The sequence below is a fragment of the Mustela putorius genome, unplaced genomic scaffold (assembly GCF_011764305.1).
Source record: "Mustela putorius furo isolate JIRA1106 unplaced genomic scaffold, ASM1176430v1.1 tig00000835_pilon_pilon_pilon, whole genome shotgun sequence".
NCBI lineage: Eukaryota > Metazoa > Chordata > Mammalia > Carnivora > Mustelidae > Mustela > Mustela putorius.
Window position 1 is genome coordinate 8,592,742 of NW_025421492.1, and position 23,490 is coordinate 8,616,231.

General features: G+C 64.2%; 1 protein-coding gene across 9 annotated transcripts in view; it reads left to right on the forward strand.

Annotated features, from left to right (window-relative positions):
* NFATC1 (nuclear factor of activated T cells 1) overlaps positions 1–23,490 on the forward strand; it is a 95,061-nt gene that overhangs the window by 51,116 nt on the left and 20,455 nt on the right. For 3 of the 9 annotated variants that reach the window (XM_045085262.1, XM_013052829.2, XM_045085263.1), the window contains 4 exons: positions 2,080–2,135; positions 6,375–6,507; positions 17,572–17,945; positions 18,057–18,252. In XM_045085262.1, the coding sequence (XP_044941197.1) occupies positions 2,080–2,135; positions 6,375–6,507; positions 17,572–17,945; positions 18,057–18,252 (759 nt within the window). Of the gene's footprint in view, positions 1–2,079; positions 2,136–6,374; positions 7,826–7,914; positions 8,676–17,571; positions 17,946–18,056; positions 18,253–23,490 lie in introns of those variants that run through there. The other 6 variants (XM_045085264.1, XM_045085268.1, XM_045085265.1 and 3 more) reach the window with 6 other exon arrangements.

Genomic DNA, 23,490 nt, shown 5'->3' on the forward strand with positions numbered 1-23,490 from the left:
TGGTTCCCAGGCCTCAGGTGGGCAGGATAGTGCAGACCACCAGCCCCTGCATGGGGGCCTTTCCGAAGCTGGCGATCAGCGGCAGTGCTGACGGTCTGTGGACTGGCGCCTGGCAGGGTTGGCGTTGGGTAAGCTGCACGTGGCGTGTGCACGGGGCCCGTGTGGCGTGTTGGCCCTGGGCCGACACTCTGACGAGGACAGGCACCAACAGGCCCAGGAGGGGCTCCGCTGGCACACAGGCTGCGGCCCACGGGGACGCCAACAGCCTCACGATGCGGATGAACTTGTGAGACGTGATCACAGGAAGGCCAGGTCTGCTCTGACTCCTCCTGGAGGGCAGATGGTGGGCGTGGGGTCCCTTTGCTGCCAAACGCCCTCTCCCTGCCCCTCGTGGGCCTCAGTTTCCCTCCTGCCCCGCATGCTGGCTGTGGCCCCCCCACCGGGAGGCCCGGACACCCTTGGGATTTCCTCAGGGAAACCCGAGCCGCGCTTTCCACCGACAGACAAGAGCCAGCAGCAGCCAGGGCTGCCCCCACTGTCCAGGCCGTAACGCCGAAAGTTCTGTTTCTCTCAAGTTGTTTTAAGAGGCACCAAACATGAGGGACTTGCTTACAGGAAGAACAACTTCGATTTCCTTCGGCCAGTGGTGGGCAGGGCCCCTGCCCGCGAGCCCGAGGACGGTCTGGTCCGCACGCAGGGCAGCATCACCAGCTCCCAGGCTCGTGGTCGTCCGTCAGCTCCGGGAGCCGGGGGAGGCAGGCTGGGCACTTCTGCCCTCCGGGAAGTGAGCGGCTTTGTGCAAGTCTTGGTGCCTGGAGAACGGCCCGGGGTAGTTTCATTTCCGATTCTGTTTTGCTGGAAGAGATGTGGACGCTGGTCCCTTGGGCTACCATCTGCGTTTTGTCACTGAGTGCTTCATCTGGTGGGTAATTCGTGCTGGGACCTCGGGCGTCCTGAGAGGCTGCCCTGGTCCTGGCAAGCTGACCCTGCTCCGGGCTCTGGGTGACTCATTTCCTCCGTCCGTCTGCACCCTCCGCCCCTGCCCGCCCGCGCTGTCAGGCACAAACAGATTTTGTCGGCTTCGTTTATGTAATTTAGGGTCTGCGAGACACATACATCTCTTCTTTGCCAACAGCAGGAGCAGAAACTACGTATGTTTCGCTGTCACTGTTCACTGGGACGGAGTTGATAGAAGAGGGCGAGGGGGACACCTTGGCAGGAGACTGACCCCTGCTCCTTCAGATTAGCTGCCCAGCCAGTCCCCGCACGGCGGGCCGACAGTAGAGGGTTTCCAAAAGCCAAGAACTTGGTTTGCTGACGTTCCCTCCAGCGGGCTTCTCGGGGCTCCCTCCCTTGCTGGCCTGGACCTGCAGGACAGTGAGCCTTTCAAGGCCGGCTGGGAGGCTTTTTGCTTTTTTTTAAGCATGCAAGCGGCCGCTGGGGTAGGGATAAAAATACCATGTTTTGCATTTTTGTATCCTGATGTGGCAAGAAGTTGTCACAGAAAGGATTTTCTCATTTAGCCGGCAGCTTCTGTGAGCAGAGGCCAGACTGTGGGTCCTGGGCCCTCACTCGTTAGAAGAGCTCTGCTCCTACAACATGCAGAGGCGTCGCAGGCCCCGGCCATTCGGCTCACGCTCCCCGGTGTAGGGGCCGCGAGCGTGGAGGGGGCGAGCATGAGGGCCAGGACGCACACCCGGTCCAGGCTGAGGCCCCGCGTCTTCCTGGGTCCTGGCGCCTCTCCTTGGCCTCACACCCCTGTGACCAAGCTTGTGCCTGTGGATGACGGCGTGGGGGCAGGTTTCTGGGGGGCTGCCTGCATGTGGTTCTCTCCCACAGAGCCCAGGGCCTTTGGGCTGCACCAGGCTCCCTGCCGCACGCCTGGGCCGGGCACGTCCTCTCTGCTGTCGACTTGCACGCGACTGTTCGTTCTTAGGAGCTAACAGCCAGTAGGGCCCGAGCTGATCAGAGGGCGGCGGCCTCCAGGGTCCCCTGTGCTTGGCGAAGGCCCTTGGTTTGGGTTGGGGGCCTCAGGCAGGCCCCCGGAGTGATGCGCTTCCGTCCGCCCCTCTCTTCTAGATGGTCACCACATCTGGGAAATGGAGGCGAAGATGGACCGAGAGCTGTGCAAGCCGGTGAGTACGGCCGGACGCGCGGCCTGTGGTGGCGCCGGGCGGCTCTGGAGGCTGGGCTGGGGGTGCCGGGCTCTGTGCGGAGCCCCCCCCCGCTCACAGGAGCCACGAGAACCACCTGGATCCCGGAGCGCAGGATCCCGGAGCGCAGAGCGGAAACTGCGGTGAAGCGCTTCTGGGAGCTCGTGCTCTGGGGACACAGGACATGCGGGAGGCAGGACCCCGGCCCGGGAGGCACCCCCAGCACTGAGGGCTGCTGGCTCTTGCGGGGGCCGGGGGCTTGCACCAGGCTCACCTCCTGGTGGTCCCACGGGAAGCCCACTGCTGTGAGCGTGAGTGGCCCTCACCTGCCCCTGCATGCCGGGCCGCTCGAGGTCGCACGCCCGTCAGCCAGCAGGCTGTCATTCTGCACGGGAACTAGGTGTGGTCAGGTCTCGTGTAGGCGCTGGCCGGCTGCGGAGGTGGGGCCCGCAGACACCCTGCACGCACGCCTCCCCCCCACACTGGGCTGCCCACGGCCCCTGGGTACGGTTCGCGCGTGCAGGTGCCCCCGTGGTGCTGACGGACGGTGCCCTACGCCGGCTTTCTGCGGCTCGTGCTGGCTGGCACGCCCCCGTCCCCTTCGCTGGGGCCTTCGTGTTGAACCTGGGCTGCTCTGAGGCAGCAGTGGGGCCGACGGTCCGCCTGTCCAGGTTGGCACTGGAGGGGATTCTCGGTGCGGTGGGACTAGGGTGTCCCACACAGCGTGTGTGCGCTGCCTGGTCCTAGAAGGGCAGTGCGTGTCTTCGGGCTCACCTGATCCAGTGTGCCCGGCCAGTGGCCGAGGGAAGACATTCAAGGTTCTCCCAAGCTCCAGGCTCACCCTGCTGACCGCGGGCAGGCGTGTGTGGCCGTTCTGACAGTGCAGAGAAGCGGGAAGTTGGCGTATTCAGTGCTCGGGGAGGGAGTGTCCTGTGTTCCTGGGGCTCCGGGGCCCGGGTGTTACAGCAGGCTTCCCAGGGGGCCTTTGGGTGGGGGGATTTCTGGAGCTTTAGGTTGTCCTCTCTGCCCTGCGGCTGGGGGACTCCCGAGTCAGGAGGGGAGCCCCCGGCCACGGCCACCACGGAGGGGGCAGTCTGACGGTGGCGCGGCGAGCCCAGGTAGCCCGGGTCCCCCGCAGGGGCTGCATCAGAACCCAGTAGGTTCCCTGTGACTTCAGTTTCCTTTTCCAAAGCTCTAATCCGTTTACCAGAAGCCGTTACAGCTGGAGTCTGATGGAAAAGGTTCCTCCCTGGCCCCAGAGGAAACCTGTGCCCGGGAGCTCAGTCCCTCCTGTGCTGTCCAGGCCTCCTCCCGCCCTGGGGACCTCCCACGAGCACACGGGCTCCTGCAGGTCCGGTCCCATTTCCCGCCTGCCCCAGAAGCCCGAGGACGCCCCGTGGGCTGCGGGCCACGCGGTTCCCCGACGGGGCACTCCTGGCTCAGCAGGGCCTCCAGGTGCAGACGGCTCCCGGCTTTGTCGTCAGCAGACACCTGGCAGCGGGACAGACGCCGCCGGCCGCCTCCAGCGGCCTCCCCGTGCGCCCAGGCCTGTGAGGGCCCCCTGGCCCCCACTCCCCCGCGCGGGGAAGAAGCTGCAGAAATCCTACGGCTTTTCGTTTCCAGACGATTCCTGCCAAGTTTCCACAGTCAGGTTTAGTGTCGTTGACTTTGCTGTCCGGCCGGAGCGTTTGCGTCCGTTGAAGGTTCGCAGGTACACGTGGGTGTGAGAGACGTTACCAGTCCGTGGGAACGAGGGGTGCTTTCGCTTTGCAGGTCAAGCTTCTTACCTCTTAATCAAGGCTTTTACATCATGAAGGATCAGGGTATTCGTTGTGGAAATTTGGAAAATGTAAGAAAGTAAAAACCGCAGTTTCACCGCCGCTACCGTTTGGTCCTGCCCGGCTTTCCGTGGCGTGTGCGCGTGTGTACCTGTACCTGTGTGCGTGTGTGTGTGTGCGCGTGTGCGCGTGTGTACCGGTACCTGTGTGCGTGTATGAACTGTGTGTGCGTACATGCACGCGGCGTGTGTGTGTGTGCGCGTGTGCGCATGTGTACCTGTACCTGTGTGCGTGTGTGCGCGTGTGCGCGTGTGTACCGGTACCTGTGTGCGTGTATGAACTGTGTGTGCGTACATGCACGCGGCGTGTGTGTGTGCGCGTGTGCGCATGTGTACCTGTACCTGTGTGCGTGTGTGAACGTGTATGTGCGTGCATGCACACGGCGTGTGTGTACGTGTGCGCGCGCGTGCGGGTCTGGGCGTGGCGTGTGTGTACGTGCGCACGCGTGCACATAGCCACACGCACGCGGTCGCCTGCCGTGTGCACTTTGTGAGCAGCGCGAACAAGGCTGGGGTTCAGGTGCTGCCGTGCGCAGCAGACGGGGCGTTCCTCAAGGCGAGTCCGGCGGGGGGTCCGCGTGCCGCTTGTGACCCTGCTTTTCCGGGGACGACGGGTGTCCTCTTGCCGCACCTTCACGGCAGCCCCTCCTGCACTGCTCCCGCGAGGACGGTGCCGTGCGCAGCTTATGTGTGTGGAGAGCCTCTGCCTTTGTTGCATCAGAACAGGCCCCCGGTCTCCTGGAACCTGTAAAAACCAAACCCCCAAAGTCAAGCCTGGCCCAGGGGTCGCACTATCCTACCCGGATGCCTGAGTCTACCCGGGGGACCCTCTGCGGATGCTCCTCCTGTGGCCTCACACAGCTCAGTTTATCCCAAGCCACTGCGTCAGCAGGACCTCCTTGTCCCTGTGTCTTCTCTCCTGTGGGGTCAGACCCGCCCTGCGCTCCGCAGTAGATCAGGTCAGGGGCCAGCGTCCGCTGCAGGGTCCCTGCCACATAGTCCAGCCCTTGGACGCAGGCTCTCTGTTCTTACGCTTCCCGTGCCGGCAGCAAGGCTGAGACTCAGCGCGGCCCAGAGCCGGGCCCCGGCCACGTGTTCTCCGCCCCCCCACGGCACCCTTGTCCGCCCCCGGGGACCCGCCGTTGGCCCCATCAGCCTCATGTGTGCAGGTTCTCTTTGCCGATGGACAGGGTCTCGGGCAGAAGGAGCTGCTGCTCGTCGCCTCTTCCAAGTGCGACGTGGCCACTGAAGCTGTCCAACGCCTAGGGGCGAGCGTGGCCCTGCTCTCGGCGCCCGCCCTCTGCAGCGTCTGAGCCTCGGTTCCTTTGTCTGTAAAAGGGAAAGATTGGGCCTGAAGTTCTCTTTGGTTTCGTTTTAACATTCTCAAGGTTCCATTACTAACACAATTCAGTCAATTTTGCCGTTAAACTGGGTGACAAGCTACAATTCAACAAAAACCTGATACAGTGGGTTTTTTCCTTCCTGTTGTCTACTTGCTAACTTACATCATTTGACCAAAAAAATTAGAGAAACGTTTTGTTTCTGTCCCCACCCCCCACCAGGGAGTCGAGCCCAGCGTGGGCGCCTGGGAAGACCCGTCCCTACTGGCGTTGGGCCCGGGGTCGGGCGCTGTGGTGCGCCCGCGCACACCGACACGGACGCGGGTGGGGACGTGGCTGGGGAAGCCTGTGTCTCCCATAACGCCGGGACCCCCCAGGCCGTTTCAGACCCGCACTGGAGGGAGAACCTCTGCTGGGAGAGGTTGACGGCCCCCACCATGAGCCATCCTGTCCCCGCTGGTGCCTCGCTTGCTAACTGTCCCCCTGGCCCCAGCCTGCTCGATTGCGCTCACCCACCTTCCGTCGGAGGGAGTCTGGGAGGTCCTGGTGGGCTTTGGGCCTTCGCCACGGAACCTGCCCCAGGCCCGTGTCCAGGAGGCTCCTGCCCTGGGCCTTCATCGCGCTCCCCAAACAGGTGCCTGCGAGCCCTCTGGGGGGCTTTTTTCATTGCCAGAGGTCACTGGCCCTTTTGGCTCGGCCAGCAGACGCATGGGGTCTTTCGAGGACCTCGCTGCCGTGTGGCCGTTCTGCCCTCAGAGGAGCCCTGGTGGCCTCACGTGGGGACGAGTCGACGAGTCGGCAGCTTCTGAGCCGAGGCCCCCACCGGCCTCCCCCACGCGCACCGCCGGTCGGCTCCGGGTGCACAGGCTGCCCGCAAGGACCGGGCGGCTTCGCTCCGCACACATGTGCCTGCGTCCCAGGCATGCTCTGTGCGGGCCCCTTCTCGTGGGCAGCTGGGACCACTCGGAGCTCTGGGGGGACCCGTGTGGGTGCGTCGTGTCTGTGCGGTGCTCACCGTCTCCCTCCTCTGCCGTTTCTCGCCAGAACTCGCTGGTGGTCGAGATCCCGCCATTTCGCAACCAGAGAATAACCAGCCCCGTCCAAGTCAGCTTCTACGTCTGCAACGGGAAGAGAAAGAGGAGCCAGTGCCAGCGCTTCACCTACCTTCCCGCGAACGGTAACGCTCTCCTTCTAGCCTTAAGCACTGAGAACGAACCGAGGGGGCCCTTTTTCTAAAAGACCCAGAAATGCCGAGATGCTGTCGCCGTGAAACAGTGTGGTTGTACGTTTCTGCTGTGTTTTGTCCCGTTAGCCAGAGCATGTCCTCGATTCTTAAAGAAAAAAGTGAAGCTTTCGGTGTATTTTCCTTCGTTACTGCTGTGGGCGGGAGCTGCATATTGGGTAATTACTGATCGTTTTGCTGCCTGCTTGCAAATATAGAACAGCCCCGGGGGAGAAACCGCACGGCCTTCCGTGCTGAGGCTGCGGCGGCCTGGGCGTGTGTTTAAGTCCTGAGGTGCTTACGGTGGAAAAGCAAACAGTTCTAATTACTTTGCAGGTGCCATTAGGAATGACCCTATGTATCGAGCCCAAAGGCCCGTGCTCGATGCGGTCATTAACTAACAGGAACGATCTGTGCTCGCGCCCGCGCCCCGAGTCACGCCCCTCCATGAGTGACTGCGTCTCTCGGGGCACGGGAGGCCTTCGGGCCGGGCGCCTGTTACTCAACTGAAAACCCTCCTCACCGAGATGTTTCTGCTTCCAGGAGAGACGCTTAGGACTTAGGAAAATCAGTTTGCCTTTTCAGCTTAAGGTGTTTCCTTAAAGAAAATACTGCGGTGTTTCTCCCCCCAGACTAGTAGAAAATAGATGAGCTGGGCATTGTCCTCGAGGCTCTGGCCGGTGCTGTACGGGCCGGGTCGGCCGTCGGCTCAGAGAGCGCAGTGTCCCTCGTCCCCTGAATTCAGTCGTGCTGTGTCCGCTCAGCTCTGCCTCTTCTTTCTGTACAGTAGCTGCTCTGGAAACGTAGGAGACTCGTACAATTTAAGAGGGAAGTTAGTTATAGGCTTAAAACTATTGCGAAAGCAGCCACCTTGTTTTCTCGGTAAAATCAAGATTCTCTGAGGGTTTAGTTCTCTTTAACCATAACATGTCGTTTACCAAACAGACTAGATCGTAGGAAAGCTTAGAATATCTGTGTTGACCTCAGAATTAGCTGTTTTTGGGGCAGATGACAGCCGCGCGTCTCAAGATTTGAGTAATCGGCTCCTGTGAAGTCGCCGCCTCCTGAGGGGCCGTCAGCCAGGACTGCCGAAAGGGGTGTGTGCCCTGAGCTGCCCCGCCGGGGTCGTGCGCTCTCGTGTTCCGTGACCTGCCTGGGTCTGCGTGCTCTGCGGCCTCAGCCTCCGTGCATCGTGCGAGACAAAATATTTAGTCAATTTTTGAGAATGTAATGGTTTTATTCTAATTAAACTTCAAGCATGGTTGACCAAAAATTGAAGTTTTAAAGAAAACCACACTTTATAAGAAACATTGCCTTTTAAAGCAGGTTAGACGACATCTTTCACGTTAATGTTTTCTGTAGTCCCTGCTCCAGGAGCAGTGGGAGAGGGCGTGTGCCCACGCCCTGTGGCCTGTGACCTGTGGCCCATGACCTGTGCCCTTCCTACAGGTGGGGATGCTGAGCCCCCAAGGACGTGTTACTAAGACAGGGGGGTTTGGAGGGCTGTGCGTGGGCCATCCTGACTGCCCTCTGCCCCTGGGGCGGGACCCCAACGTCACGGCCCTCCCCGCCTGCCCCTAGACCTCCGAACCGCCCCTCCCTCTGCCCCAGGACCCCCGTCAGTACCTTCCCGTCCACTCCCAGACCCCACCACTGCCCTCTCTGTCCACCCCTGGGCCCCTGTCACCCCCTGTCGTCTGCCCTGCTTCTCACACCCGTGCTCTGAAACGTAGCCCACGTGGACTCCCATCTGTAGCCGATGCACCAGCCTAGACAGAGTCCGTCTCTGGAGCGGCGGCCGGTCGGCCTGGGCTGCGCACACCCCTGCCGTCATGGCGGCCTGTCCGCCTCGGTCACGTCTGCCACGGTTCTATCCCTGAGATTCGCCGTAGCCCCTGAGAGCCTGGGGCATCCACGCTGCCGGCCCCTGGGAGCTCCCCGGCCTGGCTGGCCTCCTGGGGTGGCTGGTCTCGTGTCTGCCGGCCTGGGGCGCTGGGACCACGCCCACGGGCCACTAGACTGTAAGCTCCCGAGAGCAGGGATGCCGGCCAGCACCTGACTTCGTGGCTGAATCGCAGGGGGCGACCCTTCTGTGGTTTTGAAAATAAACAAGAGAACGAACAGAAAACTGGAGCTCGTGTGTCTGGTGTTCCTCCACGCCGCGCTCGGTAGGCCCGCCCAGGCAACGGCAGGCGCCGAGACCGTGAGCTCAGCCCCAGGGCGTCTGCGTCCGGGTGTGCTGCTCAGAGACTGTCCCCACCTGGCTGCACCAGGCCGAGCCCCTGACGGCAGACTGTCACCTCGGGCGACACGTGCCGTGCGGACGAGAGCTTTGCAGGGACAGTTTGCCGGAAGGTCCCCTGCAGATTCTGAGTTCTTCATGGTCGCTCCTGCTCCTCGGGGACCCCGTTTGTGATGTGCCGCTGGGCTCCCGTGGGCGGCGGGTCCTTTCAAAGGCGTCTGGCTGGCGGCACAGCCGAGCCCTGGCCATATTCCAACGGCATATTCCTACGGCACATGCTTTTCAAGGTTGTTAAATTTGCTGTTGAGACGTGCAAGGCCTTGGAAGTAAATTCACTTGAACCTGTAAAGGTCGCTCTCAGGAGCAGGTATGCAAAATCAAGTGCCATCCTGGGTTTTCCACCAGAATTAGCTGTGGGCGCGGGGGGTGGTGGGGCCCGTCTCCTCCTGGTGGGAGGCACACTGCGGGCTCTCAGAGCTGTGACCCCAAGAGGCAGTGCCCCTGGGAGGCCACCCTTGCACGGAGCAGCAGGGACCTCACTGCCCCCACACGGCTCGTGGGAGTGCAGGCCTGGGAACTCAGAGGATCGAGTGTCGTGGCTTGGGGGCACATGGGGGTCCCTGTGTCACCCTCGAGTCGCTTCCGCTTCCGGTCACAGCAGGCAAACTGAGCTCTGTTGCCCGGGACGGCACCCACCTCACCCGCCACCCTTACTCTCAGCCACCCGAGGGGACCCCCGTCCGTGCGGTTGTGTGCGGTGGGCCTGGGCACAGCCCAGCAGGGAGGCGGGCTCCGGTCGGCCTGCGTCTGGGGCGGCTGGTGTGCTGTGGGGCCCAGGATGCTGGGGCTCCCTCGCCCCTCGGGGTTGGCCCAGTGTTGATGGGGACACGTTTCCGGCTGAATGAGGACAGAGCAGGGTCACTGCCTGCGTGGCATCCCGGGGCAGCTGCTGACGGAGCAGTGGAAAGCTTCGGTGCGGTTCCGGAGGACACGGCTAGGCCGCACCCGGAGCCAGAGCTGCTTCCTGGGGCTCCTCGGCCGCTGTCGTTCGTGCCCGAGGGCAGTCTCGTGGAAGGAGGAGGTCCCGTCTGCGGCCGGGCCTTATGAGCCAAGGGCGCCCTGGTCCTGCCCTGGAGACAGACTCTGCCCCGGCAGGTCCGTACCACAGCTGTCCCCGTGCCCTGGCTCGAGGGAGGGCTGAGAGCCGGCGCTGTGGCCGCGGCTCCTGGCCTTGGGCTCAGTCCCTGAAGGTACCCGGTGCTGGGACCAGCTGGCAAGGGTGGCGGCTCAGACAGGAGGGAACGGGACGTTCCAAGGAGGGCCTCGCATACCCTCCAAGGTCAGTCAGTCTTTAAAATGAGAGCATGAATCCTGACCCGTGGTTGAGTCTTGGTGAGCATGTCTCTGCGTCTGAGGCGTTTTCAGGGGGTTTCCCAGCAGGGGAATGGGTGGGAGCGGCCCCTGGATAGGCTCCTCCGGAGATTCACCTGTCCCAGAAGACCTGCAGGTTCCAAGTAAAGTAGATTATGCCACATTTCTGACCACCAGTGTGGAGGGTCAGGTTAGTCCAGGTGGCTGAGGGAGTGTCCGTCCTAGGGACGCCCTTCCAACGGCAAAACAGCCGGCCTTGGTGGTGGGAGGCAGGCAGAGGGTGCTGGGCAGAGAGAGCACGGCCCTGGCCCACACGGAAGCTGCCCTCGGGCCCGCAGGGCCGCCCCTCCTGTGACCACGGGATGCCTGCCTGCAGGCCTGCTATGGCCATGGTCATGGCCATTCTCGAACATTCTCCCTAAGCTCAGCCACGTGGTGAGCACCGCGGGAGCGAGCCTGTCGGCGGTGGGCGCGGTCAGGTGGGACTCTCCAGCGTTCCTCTTCAGCACCTCCCACGACCGGCATGACGCTGTGTTTAGTAAGTCTGACTCTCTTGCTATTTTAGCCGGAAAATGGGGGACCCGTGCCTTAATGTCCCTTTCCTGTCTTCAGCCTGATGTGCAGCGGTGAGGGGCCAGCCACTGGTGGGGCCACAAGGGTTCGGGAGCCATCCCTCGGCTCGGGAAGGAGCGTTCGGCTCCCTCCCGTGTGGGCACAGCTCCGCGGCGTGGATGCAAGGACCACGTCCGGCACCACCTTCGGGACGTGGCTTCTGCCCCTGGTCTGCAGGGCGCCAACCTTGCTGTCGGCTGTGGGCTCCCGGCAAGGGGACGTGGACAGCATTTAACTTCAGGCTGCCTGGTGTACCAGCCACGGGGAGAGGACTTGGAGCTTGCACCAGAGCGACCGCGGGACAGGGAGCCTGGGTCCGAGCCATGCGGAAGAGCAGGGTCCGGCCTGTCAGTGACACAGTGGAGCGGCACGGTGCTCTGGGACCATGTCTGGGGGACACTGGACGCTGGGAAACAGGGCCCGAAGGGGCGCGGGCCTCCAAACACAGAGGGACGTGCATGGAGAAAACTTGACCCTGCATGACGCACGTGGGCATCCAGTCTCCCGGGAGCTGCTCCCGCCAGTGGTCAGGGAGGTGCGGTCTCGGGGCTCTGCCCGGAACCCCGCCTCGGAGCGGCTGCTGGGCGGGGGCACCCCAGCACTGGGCATCTTGCGCCCTGCAAAGGCGGTTTTGGTGACTCTCGGATGAGAACACCGGACGCATCTCCTGGCGTGTGTGGCCCGTCCTGACCATGGTCTGCGGTCGACCTGCGTGGGTCGTAGCTTCCGCGGTTGGGGGCCTGGAGGAGGTGGGGGCTGGTGCCCTGACAGGGAGCCCGCACTGTCCCTGACACCTGCCAGCCCTCCGTCACTGGAGGGCAGGGGGGACGGCCACGCTGTCACAACCCGACCCCCTAGGCCCGGCCCTTGCCGGGAACCTGGCGTGTGGGGTGTGGACGCTGGTGCGGCTCTGGGAAGGACGGGGAGCAGGTCCCCAAAGGAAGACAGACGGGATCCGAGCTGAAGTGTCCTTCGTGTGCACGCGCACGCCTGCTTCTGCCTGTGCCCTGACCGCCCTGGAATTCGCTGTGGGCTGTGGATGCAGAGAGAAGGTGCAGCCTGGCCCCTCGGGGCTGGCACTTCCCGTGGTTCCAGTTCCTGCTTTTCCTTCTCATTATTTAAAAAAGGCCCTGAAGTTCTCGTTGTGGGTGTTTATTCCGACGGTAAACTGGGCCTTTAATGTCAGGCAATAAACAGAAAACAGTCTGAGCTTTGTTCTCGGGGGCTTAGGACAAAACACCTTTTGTGTGGGACTGTGCAGGGTCCCTGGGCAGGGCCGGCGTGCGTGTGCAGGGAGAAGGGAGTGGCCGGGGCGGCTCCTGCCGCAGGTTCCTGCAGCCTCCCGGGCACCCTGGCGTGCCCCACCGTCGACGGACCCCGGGCTTGTGCAGAAGAAGGGGAGTCTGCCTGGATGTCCACCACGCTCGGGTCTGGGGCTGGATGTCCCGGGGCTCAGGGCCGGAGGCTCGGATCCGGGAATGACGGCTTCTGGGGGATGATGCTGCCCACCGATCCTTACACAGCAGACAGAGATCTCTCTTTCTCTTCTCAAAGCACGTCCATGTAGGATCAGGGACCCCCAGAAACTCATTTAGTTTTAACTACCCCCGAGGCCTTATTTCCAGATAAAGCCACAGTGAAGTCAGGCCTTCCGTCTCTGGATTTGGGGAACAGTATTCAGTCGGCAGCAATATCCCTGGCTTGTCCGAGACCGAGGAGTAGAACCCCAGCTCCTGGCCCCCTGGTGCTCCCCGTGCCGGCTGGAGGCGGTGATTTGGACATGGAGACCCATGGACTGCTTGTGGGTGGCCCTTGCCATCTGCTGGGTGGATGGGAGTCTGTCGTGGGGCCGGGGACACAGGCCCACGGGGTTCCATGGCCTCGGAGCCCTGCAGTCTGCGGCTCCCGACAAGACTGGGGCCTCTGGGCAGAACGCTCAGGGCGACGGACTTCTGGTCCCTGGCCGTGGCCGCGGCCCGTCCGTGTGTGCAGGACGCGGCGTGCTTGAGGGGGAACGTCTGAAAGGAGAGACACCGGTGAAGTGTGTCGTTGTTGCTCACGCGGCTCCGGAGCCGGAGAGCCCGGAGCCGGAGAGCCCTTCCGTCGTGTGCTCCTGTGTTATTAGCATCTGGGCTCCGCGCTGGGTGCCGGGCACGCGATCACGGACGCGCGGAACGGCTCGGCGCCCTGTGTCTGCTGGGTGCCATCGTGATTTTCTGGAGAAAAGAGTGGGGTGCGTGAGGTGCTGGTGCTCAGTGCGGCCCAGTCCCCAGACGCCTCCCTTACGAGCGGGAAGAACGTCTGTCTCCCTCACCTCAGGCCTCCGGCGGCCCCTGGGCTGGAGCGTCGGCCCCAACAGCACATCGAGAGTGAATTGCTCAACTTGGCCCTTCAGCTAGAAGACAGGTGGCGCCCGACGACAGGCAGGACACAGGAGCACACGGGAGGGAGGGAGACATGTAAGAGGGACAGTGTCCCCGACGTGCTTGGGAACGGCGGCCCCATAGGCCTTGGGGCAGTCTGCGCGCTGCCTGGCAGGAATCCCGTCACGTCACTCTGGGCCACCTGTGGGAGCTAGCTAGTCCTGGCCACCACTGCCGTCTGCATCCAGGCGGGGCCCTGGGGGGGCAAGGCCCTGCTCCTGGGTGCCACTACTGGCCTGGGAGTGTGTCACCGTCAGCCCGGGGCCCCCGGCTGTCTCCGTCCACTCACCTGTGGAAGCAGCCGGTGGTGGATGTTCTGCACGTGGCATCCCTGTGTAACCAGGCAGCTGCGACCCTGGAGGCTGGTTGTCCTGGGAGCCCCTGAGCCTGGCCGCGTTGTGTGCCGCACACTCGGTGTCAGGCAACATGCAGAGGCGGTGGGTGTGTGTCACAGGGCACACGCTGCTTGGTCATGTCTGCGAGTCGAGGCCGCACAGCCCAGATCGGTGAACTGCAAGGCCCCTGAGCCCAAGTCCGTGCAATTCAGAAAGGGGCTGGTTCTGCCGTGAGCCCCCCGACCCCAGCTGGGGCTCCGAGGAGGGGCTTTGCCGTGCTCACGGGAATGGGAGTCCCTGCCGTGCGGGACGGAGCCCAAGCGCCGACGTGGGGCTTCCTCGAGGTCGGCCGGGCTGTTCCGGAATGCTCTGTGGCCCAGAGCCAGCCTTTGTGGGTGCTCTGGGTGGCGTGGGCCCCTCGGGGAGAGGCTTGTCCCACCTGCCCTGCATCTGCTGCCAGATGCTTTGTCCGCCCGTGGCCCAGGAGAGAAGGTGCTGCCACCTGGCTTGGGAGCCTGCAGTCCTGCTCAGGGACAAGGCCCCTCCCTGAAGCGGCTGCCCCTTGGCTGAGGACGGGACATGTCACTTTGGGAGCCGAGGGACATCTCCCTGGTCTCCTGCACACATGCTGTCTCCACGGACGCAGCCGCTGTGCCAAGCGAGCCCTCCAGGGTGTGAACGCCAGCTCGGCACGGAGGGCACCGCACCTTTTCCATGAGAACTGGCTTTGTGCGCAGCAGCCGCCCTCAGGATTAGCGTTAACCTCTCACACGTTCACGAGCCGCAGTAAATCTAGATCGTAAGCTCGCGGCTGGCGCAGTGACGGGGGCTCCTGTCACCAGCCCTCCTGCCCCGACCAGCGAGGTGGACGCCGGGAGGGAACCAGACATTGCGTCACACCAAGCGCCGGTCTGGAAGGAAGTGGCTCTGGCCACGGACGAGGCCGCCAGCTGCCTTCTGCACCGCCCCCGGCCCCCGCGCAGGACGCGGCCTCGCTCGTCCCCACTAATAGGAAACAGGAGGCGTCTTCTCCCGGCTCCCATTCACAGACGGGGCTTGTTTCCTTCGAGTCCACACGAGAAATGCAACTTAGATGCCGCGTGTCCGTGCCCTTGAGCTTCTGTGGGAGCCACAGGGGTGGTGGGCGCTGTTTTCCAGGCTGTGCCATGTCCCTGGGGCCCTGGGGCACCTGTGTCTGCTGCCCGTGGCCTGCGGTCAGCGGGCTCATCCTACGAGCCCACCACCCAGCCCGGAGTCACAGGGGCTGCCTGCGCTGCTTCTCAAGACCCGTTGTCCTGCCCACCACCCCCCCCGAGCTGCGGAGGCATCACTGCGTCAGTTAAGGGCCCCGTGTGTCTCCCCTGAAGGCTCCTGCCCCGGGGCCGCAGGCAGAGGTCAGGCCCACCCCGGCAGGCGGCAGCGGCTGCAAACACAGGGAGGGAACACGTCTGTTCAGAGAAGGCCCAGCCTGGTGGTACCCGGAGCGCTGGGCCAGGTGGGGTCGGGCCTCACCGCGTCGGCCCTGCCGTGACCCTGCCCTGTGCCCCCATGCCAGCCGTCAGAAGGTGATGCGCGTCCTGCGTCCCCCAGCGGCGGTGGGCGTGGGCCCACACGGAGGCCCCGCGAGACGGCGCTGCGGGGACTCTCCGAGAAGGGGTCTCAGGGAGCCCCGTGGCGGGCCGCTTATTGCCGGTGCCAGCGGGCAGCCTTAAACAGGTCCTAACGACAGAGGCCACCGGTCATGCACGAGGGCGGGCAGCCTCCAACCCGCCTCCTGAAACTGCTGGTCCCGGCCGCTGGCTGTGTGCCGTCCCTCCGCGGCAGGGGAGTCACACGTGCTGGCGTCGCCCGGTGGAGACGGGTGGCAGTTTTTAAGGAGCTCAGGACACCTTATGGGAGAGGCAAGTTGGCCCCCATGTGCGGTGGAAATCAGCGCAGCAAAGGCCGAGTCCCAGAAGGATTTCGGTCTGATCTGCCAGACGTGGGTAAATACTCCTGAGACCACGACCTCTGAGAATCACCGATTTAGAAGTCAACCTTTGCCATTCCATTCACCCTGGTGTCTCGTGGGGTCGGTGTCCTTGTGGCCATGTCAGAGATGAAGTCTGCCTCTCGGGCTGACCTCGTCCCCTCTGCTGTTTCTGGACTGTCAGCGTACTGGAAGCGGGCAGGGGACGGTCCCCTCGCTGGGTGACATGTCCAGCTGCTGCACAGCTCCCTCTCTCCACGTAAGATGAGCAGGGCCTGGCTCTGTGCTCTGCTCAGCATGGGGACACCCCCTCTGTGCCAGCAGCCCTGGGGTCCAGCTGTCTATCCTGCTGGTCTGTGGAGGCGGAGCTCTGGGGTAGGGGAGCGTCAGGCTGGCCAGCTGGAGGCCATGGCCTGGGGGAGGGGCGGAGGGCTCAGTAGCTTCAGGGCCACTGGTGGTCTCTGCTGGTGGCTTGTAAGTGGGCAGGAAGTCCCTTGGGCATGGGGGCTTCCTGAGGAGTGACCTGACACAGCCACAGCGTTTCTGCATGGGAACACCATTCCCCAGGGACACGCTGCGTCCCAGGTGTGGACCAGCCTGGGGGTCTTCGTGGTCCCTGGTGCCCTGCTGCCCTGAGCCAGCTGCACACCGTCTGCTGGGGCCAGGGGACTCTGTGGCCTCCATAGGAGCGAGGCAGGCTCCTCTGGACATGCGCTTGGGCCCTCGGTGGCTCTGGCTTCTCCCGGGGACCTGTCAGCTGACCCAGGGCACGAGAGACGCACGGTGACAGAACGCCACGCAGGGAGGAGCCAGCTCTTCTCAGGTCCCTTCTGCAACCAGTGGGACTTTCCTCTGGACACTCCTCTGCTGGGGCTCGCTCTCAGCCAGAGCCCTGACCCCCAGTTCTGGGAAAGAGAGAGAAACCCCTTGCCCTGCGAAGGGGAGGGTGTGGGTGCACTGACCCTCCTGACGGCGGACACAGGGGCCACATGGGGATGCTGGCCGGCCCTGTACCCCACAGGGGCCTGGCATGAAGACCCCCTTACTGCACTGCTCCCTTGGGGCTCACCTGTCCCCAAGAAGGAGAGTCCCCAGGAGCTGGACGCTAGGACGACTTGTGGCCGTCACAGCCCTGGGAGCTGCTGCTCATGGAGCGGCACCCTTGAGCGGGAGGTGCCACACGCATTTGGGTAGGACGTGACGCGGCTCTGGCGGCACTTGTGATGTAGCCGTGCTCTGCTCTGTTTCAGGAGAAGGCTGGGGCCCCATGTACAAGGCCCCCAGGCTGCACGCATCCGTCTACGCCACGGAGAGGTGATGCGGGGCGGGAGGTACCCGCGAGGCCTTCAGCACAGGCGCCGGGCATGGGGCCCAGAGAGTGCGCGGGGTCAGCAGGGGCCGCCTGGGGAGACCGTGGGCCCTGCAAACACCCCTCAGCATGCCTGCCTGTGTTCTGCCCGGTATTCCCCCGAAGCAGAGGCGCGGCACAGAGTCGGACAGGCCCCCCGCGGCTGTCGGCCTCGCGGCCCCGATTCCTGGCGAGGACGGGAGGACCCCAGAGCCTGTGGGGCTGCGGGGCTGGGACAGCCTGTCCTTGCGACGTGGAGCCTGGAGGGCGTGTTCCCCAACCGTGGTCGCCGCACACGGTTTCTCTTGGGTTTCACGGAAGCCCGGTGCCCAGCACCTGTGCGGGATCACCGCGTGTGCAGACGTTCCTCGGGGCGTCCGTAGCGGGAGGAACGCAGTCCTACGTCCACGTTAACATTTTTGCTTTGATTTCTGCAAATCCGTGGGCCCTTGGGTCCGGAGCTTCTACTGCAGTGTGCGAGTGGGTTTTTATAGCACGAGTGCTGGGGCTTCCAAGGACAGCAGTGCTCTCAGTATTAGAACCAGCTGCCGCTTCCTGGAGATGGTGGCTCACGCCTCCTCCTACTTGGGTGGGAGACCCAGGCAGACACACGGGGACTCAGTCAAGATGCCGTTTCCCAGGGGTGCCCCCGCCGCAGCCCGCCCGTCCATCACGCCCGTCCGCAGCCTGTGTTCATTCCCGTGTCTCGCTTCTTACAGCTCCAGCCATCAAGACGGAGCCTACCGATGACTACGAGCCTGTCCTGACCTGCGGACTGATGGGCCAGGGCCCCAGCCCGCTCCCTAAGCCCTGCTACAGCCAGCCGCTGGCCGTGCCGCCGGACCCGGGCTCCTGCCTGCTGCCCAGCTTCCTGCCCTGTCCCCCGAGGACCACCATGGTGTCTCCGCCCCCCAGCGCCAGCCCCAAGCTCCATGACCTCTCTGCCGCCACCTACAGCAAGGGCATGGCCGGCCCGGGCCTCGGACTTCCGCGGCCGGCCGGAGGGGTCCTCGCCGTTGAGGAGACGCCGAGACTCGTGGGCGTGCACCCCGGGCCCCCCCAGCCGCCGCCCCCCGCCCTGCTGCGACCCCAGGTGAGTCCCCAGCGCAGCGTTGGCCGACCCCCAGGCCGCCGGCCAGCTCTGTGTCCCGACAGCCCCTGCTCCTCACCACCGCCCGGTACCCAAGAGCCGACCTGTTTGCAGCCCTGCGGCCCCGCCCACCCATCCGCGACGGGCCACCAGCTGCCCCAACGGCCGAAGGCTCCGAGGAGCGAGTCCACAGCCCCCCGGCCTCTGCCGCCGCCCGAGGTGCGTGAGGACGGTAGTCGTAGTCTGGCCCCCATTCCCGTAATGGTCAAGCGAGAGCCTCAGGACTTGGACCAGCTATACCTGGACGACGGTAAGTGCCGGGGCCCGAGGTGCACACGCCGCCTGGCGCTGCATGTGCGCGTGACGAGGAGCAGTGTGTACCGGCGCACACGTCCGTGCAGGAAGCCTGTCTCCGGCCCTGGGCCTTGTCGCCTCGGCCAGAGGCCCCACAGAGCTTGTGGCGGGGATCCCATGGGACAGAAGCTGCACGGTATGACCTCACACGAGGCCCCGGTTGCTTCGAGGCACCGTCGGCAGCGGGACTCCGGGCCGGGCCTCCTGTTTGGGGGCATCGTGCGAGTGTCGCTGGTTGAGGAAGCGATTTGCGGACACGGGCTGAAGGTGGTTAACATTTTCACATGTGGCACTGGGACGCCCATCAGGTGCCCCCAGGAAGGAGAATAAAGCCGGAGGGGGGCTCAGAACTGGGACTAGAACCTCGCCAGCGGGGCCCCACCGCGGAGCACACGGCCCTTGGTGCCGGACCGCGGCTGTGGGTGCCCTGTCGGGTGCCGGAGGACGAGCTCTCCGCACCGGCCGGTGGGCCGCGTGCTGGAATCGGCCGGTCCCCGGCTCAGACTTCCTCCCGGGCACCTGCCAACAGCAGCCCCGGTGTTACGGCCCCCGATGTTGTGAACACCCGTGTGCACTAGCTGCTACCTGTGCTGGAGGGTCCCACACCCCCAGCGACGTTGCCGTGGTCTCCCGGGAGCTCCTGGAGCCTCCCCCCTGCTCTGAGCCTCAGGCCCCGCCCCCCGACCGCTGCCCGTGGGCCTGCGGGTGCTTCCTGGCCATGCCTGTGGCCCTGACGCCCCTCCCCCCCCACCGCTGCTTGAAGTTCCGAGCAAGCCAGGTGTGCGACACGTTCTCTGCCTCTGGGGCTGGAAATACGGACCCCGCAACCCCAGGCCAGGCGTAAAGGAGGGTTTTCCACTTTAGCTGACAACAGCGTTTACAAGACGCTTGTTGTTCTTCATTCGTTGTTTTTATTTTTTGGTCGGAACATGGGCTGTGGTCAGGGCGGTGTAGCAGGAGGCCCCGCAGCAGGCGGACGACGGGTCTATGTGGACGTGCGCACGTTTTCCTGCACGCACACCCACGCGTGCTGTTCCAGTGCCGCTCTGGGGAGCCCAGCCAGAGCCCCGAGCGGCCGGGGAGCATGTGCTGGCCGTGGACCCCTTACGAGAGTGGCTGTCCTGTGTCCCCTGTGCGTCCTTCCAGAGCTGATGTGGTGGACATGGCCAGCAAGTCCCCGCAAGCGGCCTTTCCTGAGGCTGACGGAGGCCAGTGGGGAGCACAGCCTCCCCCGGCTCAGGCTTCCCTGCGGTACGTCTCCCAGGCCCGGAGGCCACATGGCCGCACCCAGGAGGAGACCGCGTGGAGACTGGCGGGTGCTGGGACTTCTCTCCCCGCAACCAGAACATACACGAGGGCCGGGTGGGTGTCTCTGCTGGCAGGAGAACAGACGGGGTGCTCGTTGCCGTGTCTGCGTGGCTAGAGACCCCGAGTCCGCAGGCAGGACGCAGACTGGGCCTGGCTATTTCTCGCAGGGGAGCAAGAGGGGCTCCCTGCCGAGAGGTCAGGGGACTGTCCGCTGACCCTGGCGCCCTGGAACCACGCCTCTGGCAGAGCGCTGACGCGGATGTGGCCTGTGCCGAGTTAGTCGGTCAGTCCCCAAAGACAGTGCAGGCTCAAGGTGACCATCGTGCATGTGGGGCCCTGAGCCCCGAGCTTCCCACCTGAATCCCGGGGGGCTGGGGGCTGGGCTGTAACTCGTGCCCTTCCGATGGGGCTGATGGGAGGGATTCGCAGGCGTCCTGGTCGTGTGGCCTGACCTCGGGAGCTCCTGGAAACCCTGCAGGACTCAAGTTGGCACCAACAATGTGGCCCTTTGCCAGCCTCCCGTTTTAGCGGCCTGCGTGATCGGGCGTTTTGGAAATGAACTTGGCAAACCGGGGCAATATCGAAGCCTCTGCTTGTTCTGGGACAGAGGAAGTTTCTGGAGAATATCTGCAAACCACCCGTTTGGGGTGGGGCGGGGGAGGGGGCGGCGTGGAGGGCCCCCCCCCGCGGTCGTGTACCTGAGCCGTCCGGGTGCGCCCCCCACCCCCAGCCCCCGCAGAGCCTCTCTGGCGCGGGGCACACGTCCCCTGCTGGAGTCGTAGCCCTTCCGCTGTCCCGTGTCTCGGCCTCTGCCGTCCTCCTCCCCGTCAGGCTCAGTGTGGTCCGTGAGCTCGGAGGGTCGTTCCTGGCGTGTGAGGCCATGTCTCAGGTTCCATGGCAGGCGGTGGAGGCGGCAGTGGCGTGGGACAGGGGCGTTGGGACCCGCTGCAGGGCACGGGCCTTTCCTCTGTGTCTCCGGCCTGAATTTGCAGCCTGGAATCGGAAACAACAGCGAGAACCTGCTAGAACGTGAGACGGCATGGGCACAAAGTGGCCCGACGGGAAAGCTTTCCGCACACGGCTCCGCCAGCAGGGGCGGGGGGCTGGGGCGGCTTCGCTTCCCGGGAAGACCAGTCGGTGTGGGGCAGCAGGACCACAGCCCCGTGACAACCTGGGCTTGTAAGACCTTCTCCCCCCGGGTGCCCAGGGGCTGAGGCTGCACGCTGGGACTCACACAGCTCTCTGGCCACCATGGGGAGGGACGCAGGGCCTGGTCGGTGGCAGGCGGGCCCCTGTGGTGAGACACTCGATGCCAGGGAGCACAAAGGTGCTCCCCCTGGCCTCTCCCTGCGCGGCAGCAGCGTTGTCGGGAGCCCGTCCGTTTGCCTAATGGCGGCCATGGCTGCTCTTAAGAGCAAGACCCTGTTCAGAAGTCGGGGGCGGCCGTTTGGGCTCCCTGGTGGAGTTTCTGTGGGGGTTTTGTTTTCCAGGAACGTAGAATGAGAAAGTGAGAATGAGGTGTTCTGTGCGGTGGCAGAGAGCGGGGGCGTGCGGACGCACGAGCTGTGCGCAGCCACGTTCACACCTGCCAGACCTTTCTCGCTCTTCAGAACAGGGCACGGCGCGACTCGCCGAAAGACGGATCCCCGCTCTCTCTTGGGTTTTGTCTGTTTCTCGGTTGAGTCTGCTCTCTGGTTTCATTTCCAAAGTATTTGGTCCATAAATAAACGAATTGTAGTTTTTTCTTGGGTCCAGCAACACTCACAAGACTTAAGCTCTCAGTTCAGACTTCTCAGTCGGGGCAGAACTACGTGCGTACGTTCTTAAAAGAGTCGTTTTATGGGCCTCGTGTTATTTTGAATGTAGATTTTTGAACCGGGCCGTGAAAGCCGCACATGAGCGATTCGCTGCCGTGATTTCTGTGTGGCCCGTGTGTGGCCCTGAGCCGCGCTGCCCCGGCTGCCACGGGCCGTCCGTACAGTCGCTGACGTGCAGATGTGGGCCGTTCACGCGTGCAAACACGAGTACGTGTCGCGGGGCGCGGTCTCATGCACGGCGTTTGCGGGGACGGCGCTCCCGGCGCCTCTGGAGCCACAGGCTGTCCTGGGCTTCGTGCGAGGGGACCCCGCGGACGGGCGGCTGTGCTGCTGAGTCACAGCTCCTCGGGGCTTCTCGGGGGTCGGGCTCGCGGGCCGGGCGTGGGTCCGTCCCTGCGTCAGCCGCCCCGCCCGCCCCGCCGCCTGCGCCACAGTCAGCCCTTTCAGCCCTGCCGGGAGTGCTCAGGCCTCCAGAAGTCCCCGTGTTGTTAGAACAACGCGCAGCTGGACCAGGCGGCCGGGATCGCGTCCCCCGCTCTGCGCCCTCATCCCTGAGCCCAGGCTGCTCCGGGAGAGAACACAATCTCTGCTCATGGAGAGTTTTACTGACCTGGCCTGGCGCCCAGGGCTGGGGCCTTCCCCATTCCTCACGACATGGGAAGAGTCTGTGTCGTGGTGACCAGACGTGTGCAGTCGTTAACATTACGACGGCGGCTACTGCGAGACGGCTGGACGGACGCAGCCACAGAGGAGTTCACCAGGGCCCGTCCTGCACGCACTGGCGTGTCCGCGTGTGGGTCTCCAGCATGAAAATCCCACCACACACCCCCGGGGACGGAGCACTGCGGGCACAGGGCCGCGGGCTCTGTGAGCGGCTTCTCTGGAGACCCTGTGGGAGGCCTGCGTCCTTGGCATGGCCAGGAAGGCAGCGCTCAGGAGGCCACCCTCCGAGAGGAGAGAAGGGGGAGGCAGTCGCGGTCCCGCAGGGCCGTGGGTTGGGCTCTTTGTAGGGCACAGACACGCCGGTGCTGCCCCCAGCGCCCAGCCCTGTAAGCTGCGGGACTGTGACGTCAGAGCCCCTGCTGTCCCTTCCGATGGGCAGCAGGGCGAGCAGGAGGAGGGGGCCGCCCACTCCCCGGACTCCGGAGCTGAGATGTCTGTTCTGGGCACTCTTATCCGTCTTGCCTTATGGGGATGTCAGCCGCACGCGGGAAGGGCTTCCGGCCGCGCTGTGTTTCTGGTCGTGTGGCCCGGGTGTTTTCTGGGTCCTCGGGGGGCAGTGAGCCCCGTTGCTCTCCGTGGATGTCAGCCGGCCATGCCCACCCCGTCACAGGCATTAGCTTGCTCCCCGTGAGCGTTGATCGGAGACAAGGAGGTGGTGTCGGAGAGGGACCCGCAGGAAGAGCCTGCAACCTCTGGCACCCTCAGGTCCGCTCACGACCGAGCGGCACTCGCCGCGGCAGGAGCGCAGAGGGCTTGGAGCGGCCGCCCGGACGTGCGCAGGGGCTGTGCGCCGGGACGCGTGCTCGCGTGTTTCTGTCCTGGGTCGTAGGCAAGCTCGGAGTAGCCTGGAGTGTCTGTGTGTGGACGTTTCGTGACTGGGATGCTGGTCTTTTCTGCGAAGAAGGGAGCCCATTTCCAGCAGTTCTTACAATGGCTCTGTCTCCCCACAGATGAAGTCGTGCGATGCTGGCCCGGGCTCTGCACTTTCTCCTCCGATGCTCACGGGGCTTTCTTACTCGCGAAGGAGAGCTCCTCCCAGACGCCTGCGGGTCCGTGAGCAAATAGTACCACTGTGTCTCGTCACCGGAGCATGAAGCCATAAGGCCCGGTATTTGGAAACACAATGGCCACATTCAGAAAGCACAGTGGGTGCCAGACCGTCCGAGCTAGACACCTCTTTGGGAGAGTGGGGACCAGGGCAGTGGAGGGCTCTGCCCACAGCTGTCAGACAACTGTGTTTTCACAAGAGCGGCCGGGGCCCTGTAACTCCAGCCAGACACTTGGCTCTCCTGCCCCTGGAGCTCCGGGCACAGAGCCAACCAGGCACGGACACGTTCAAGTGATCT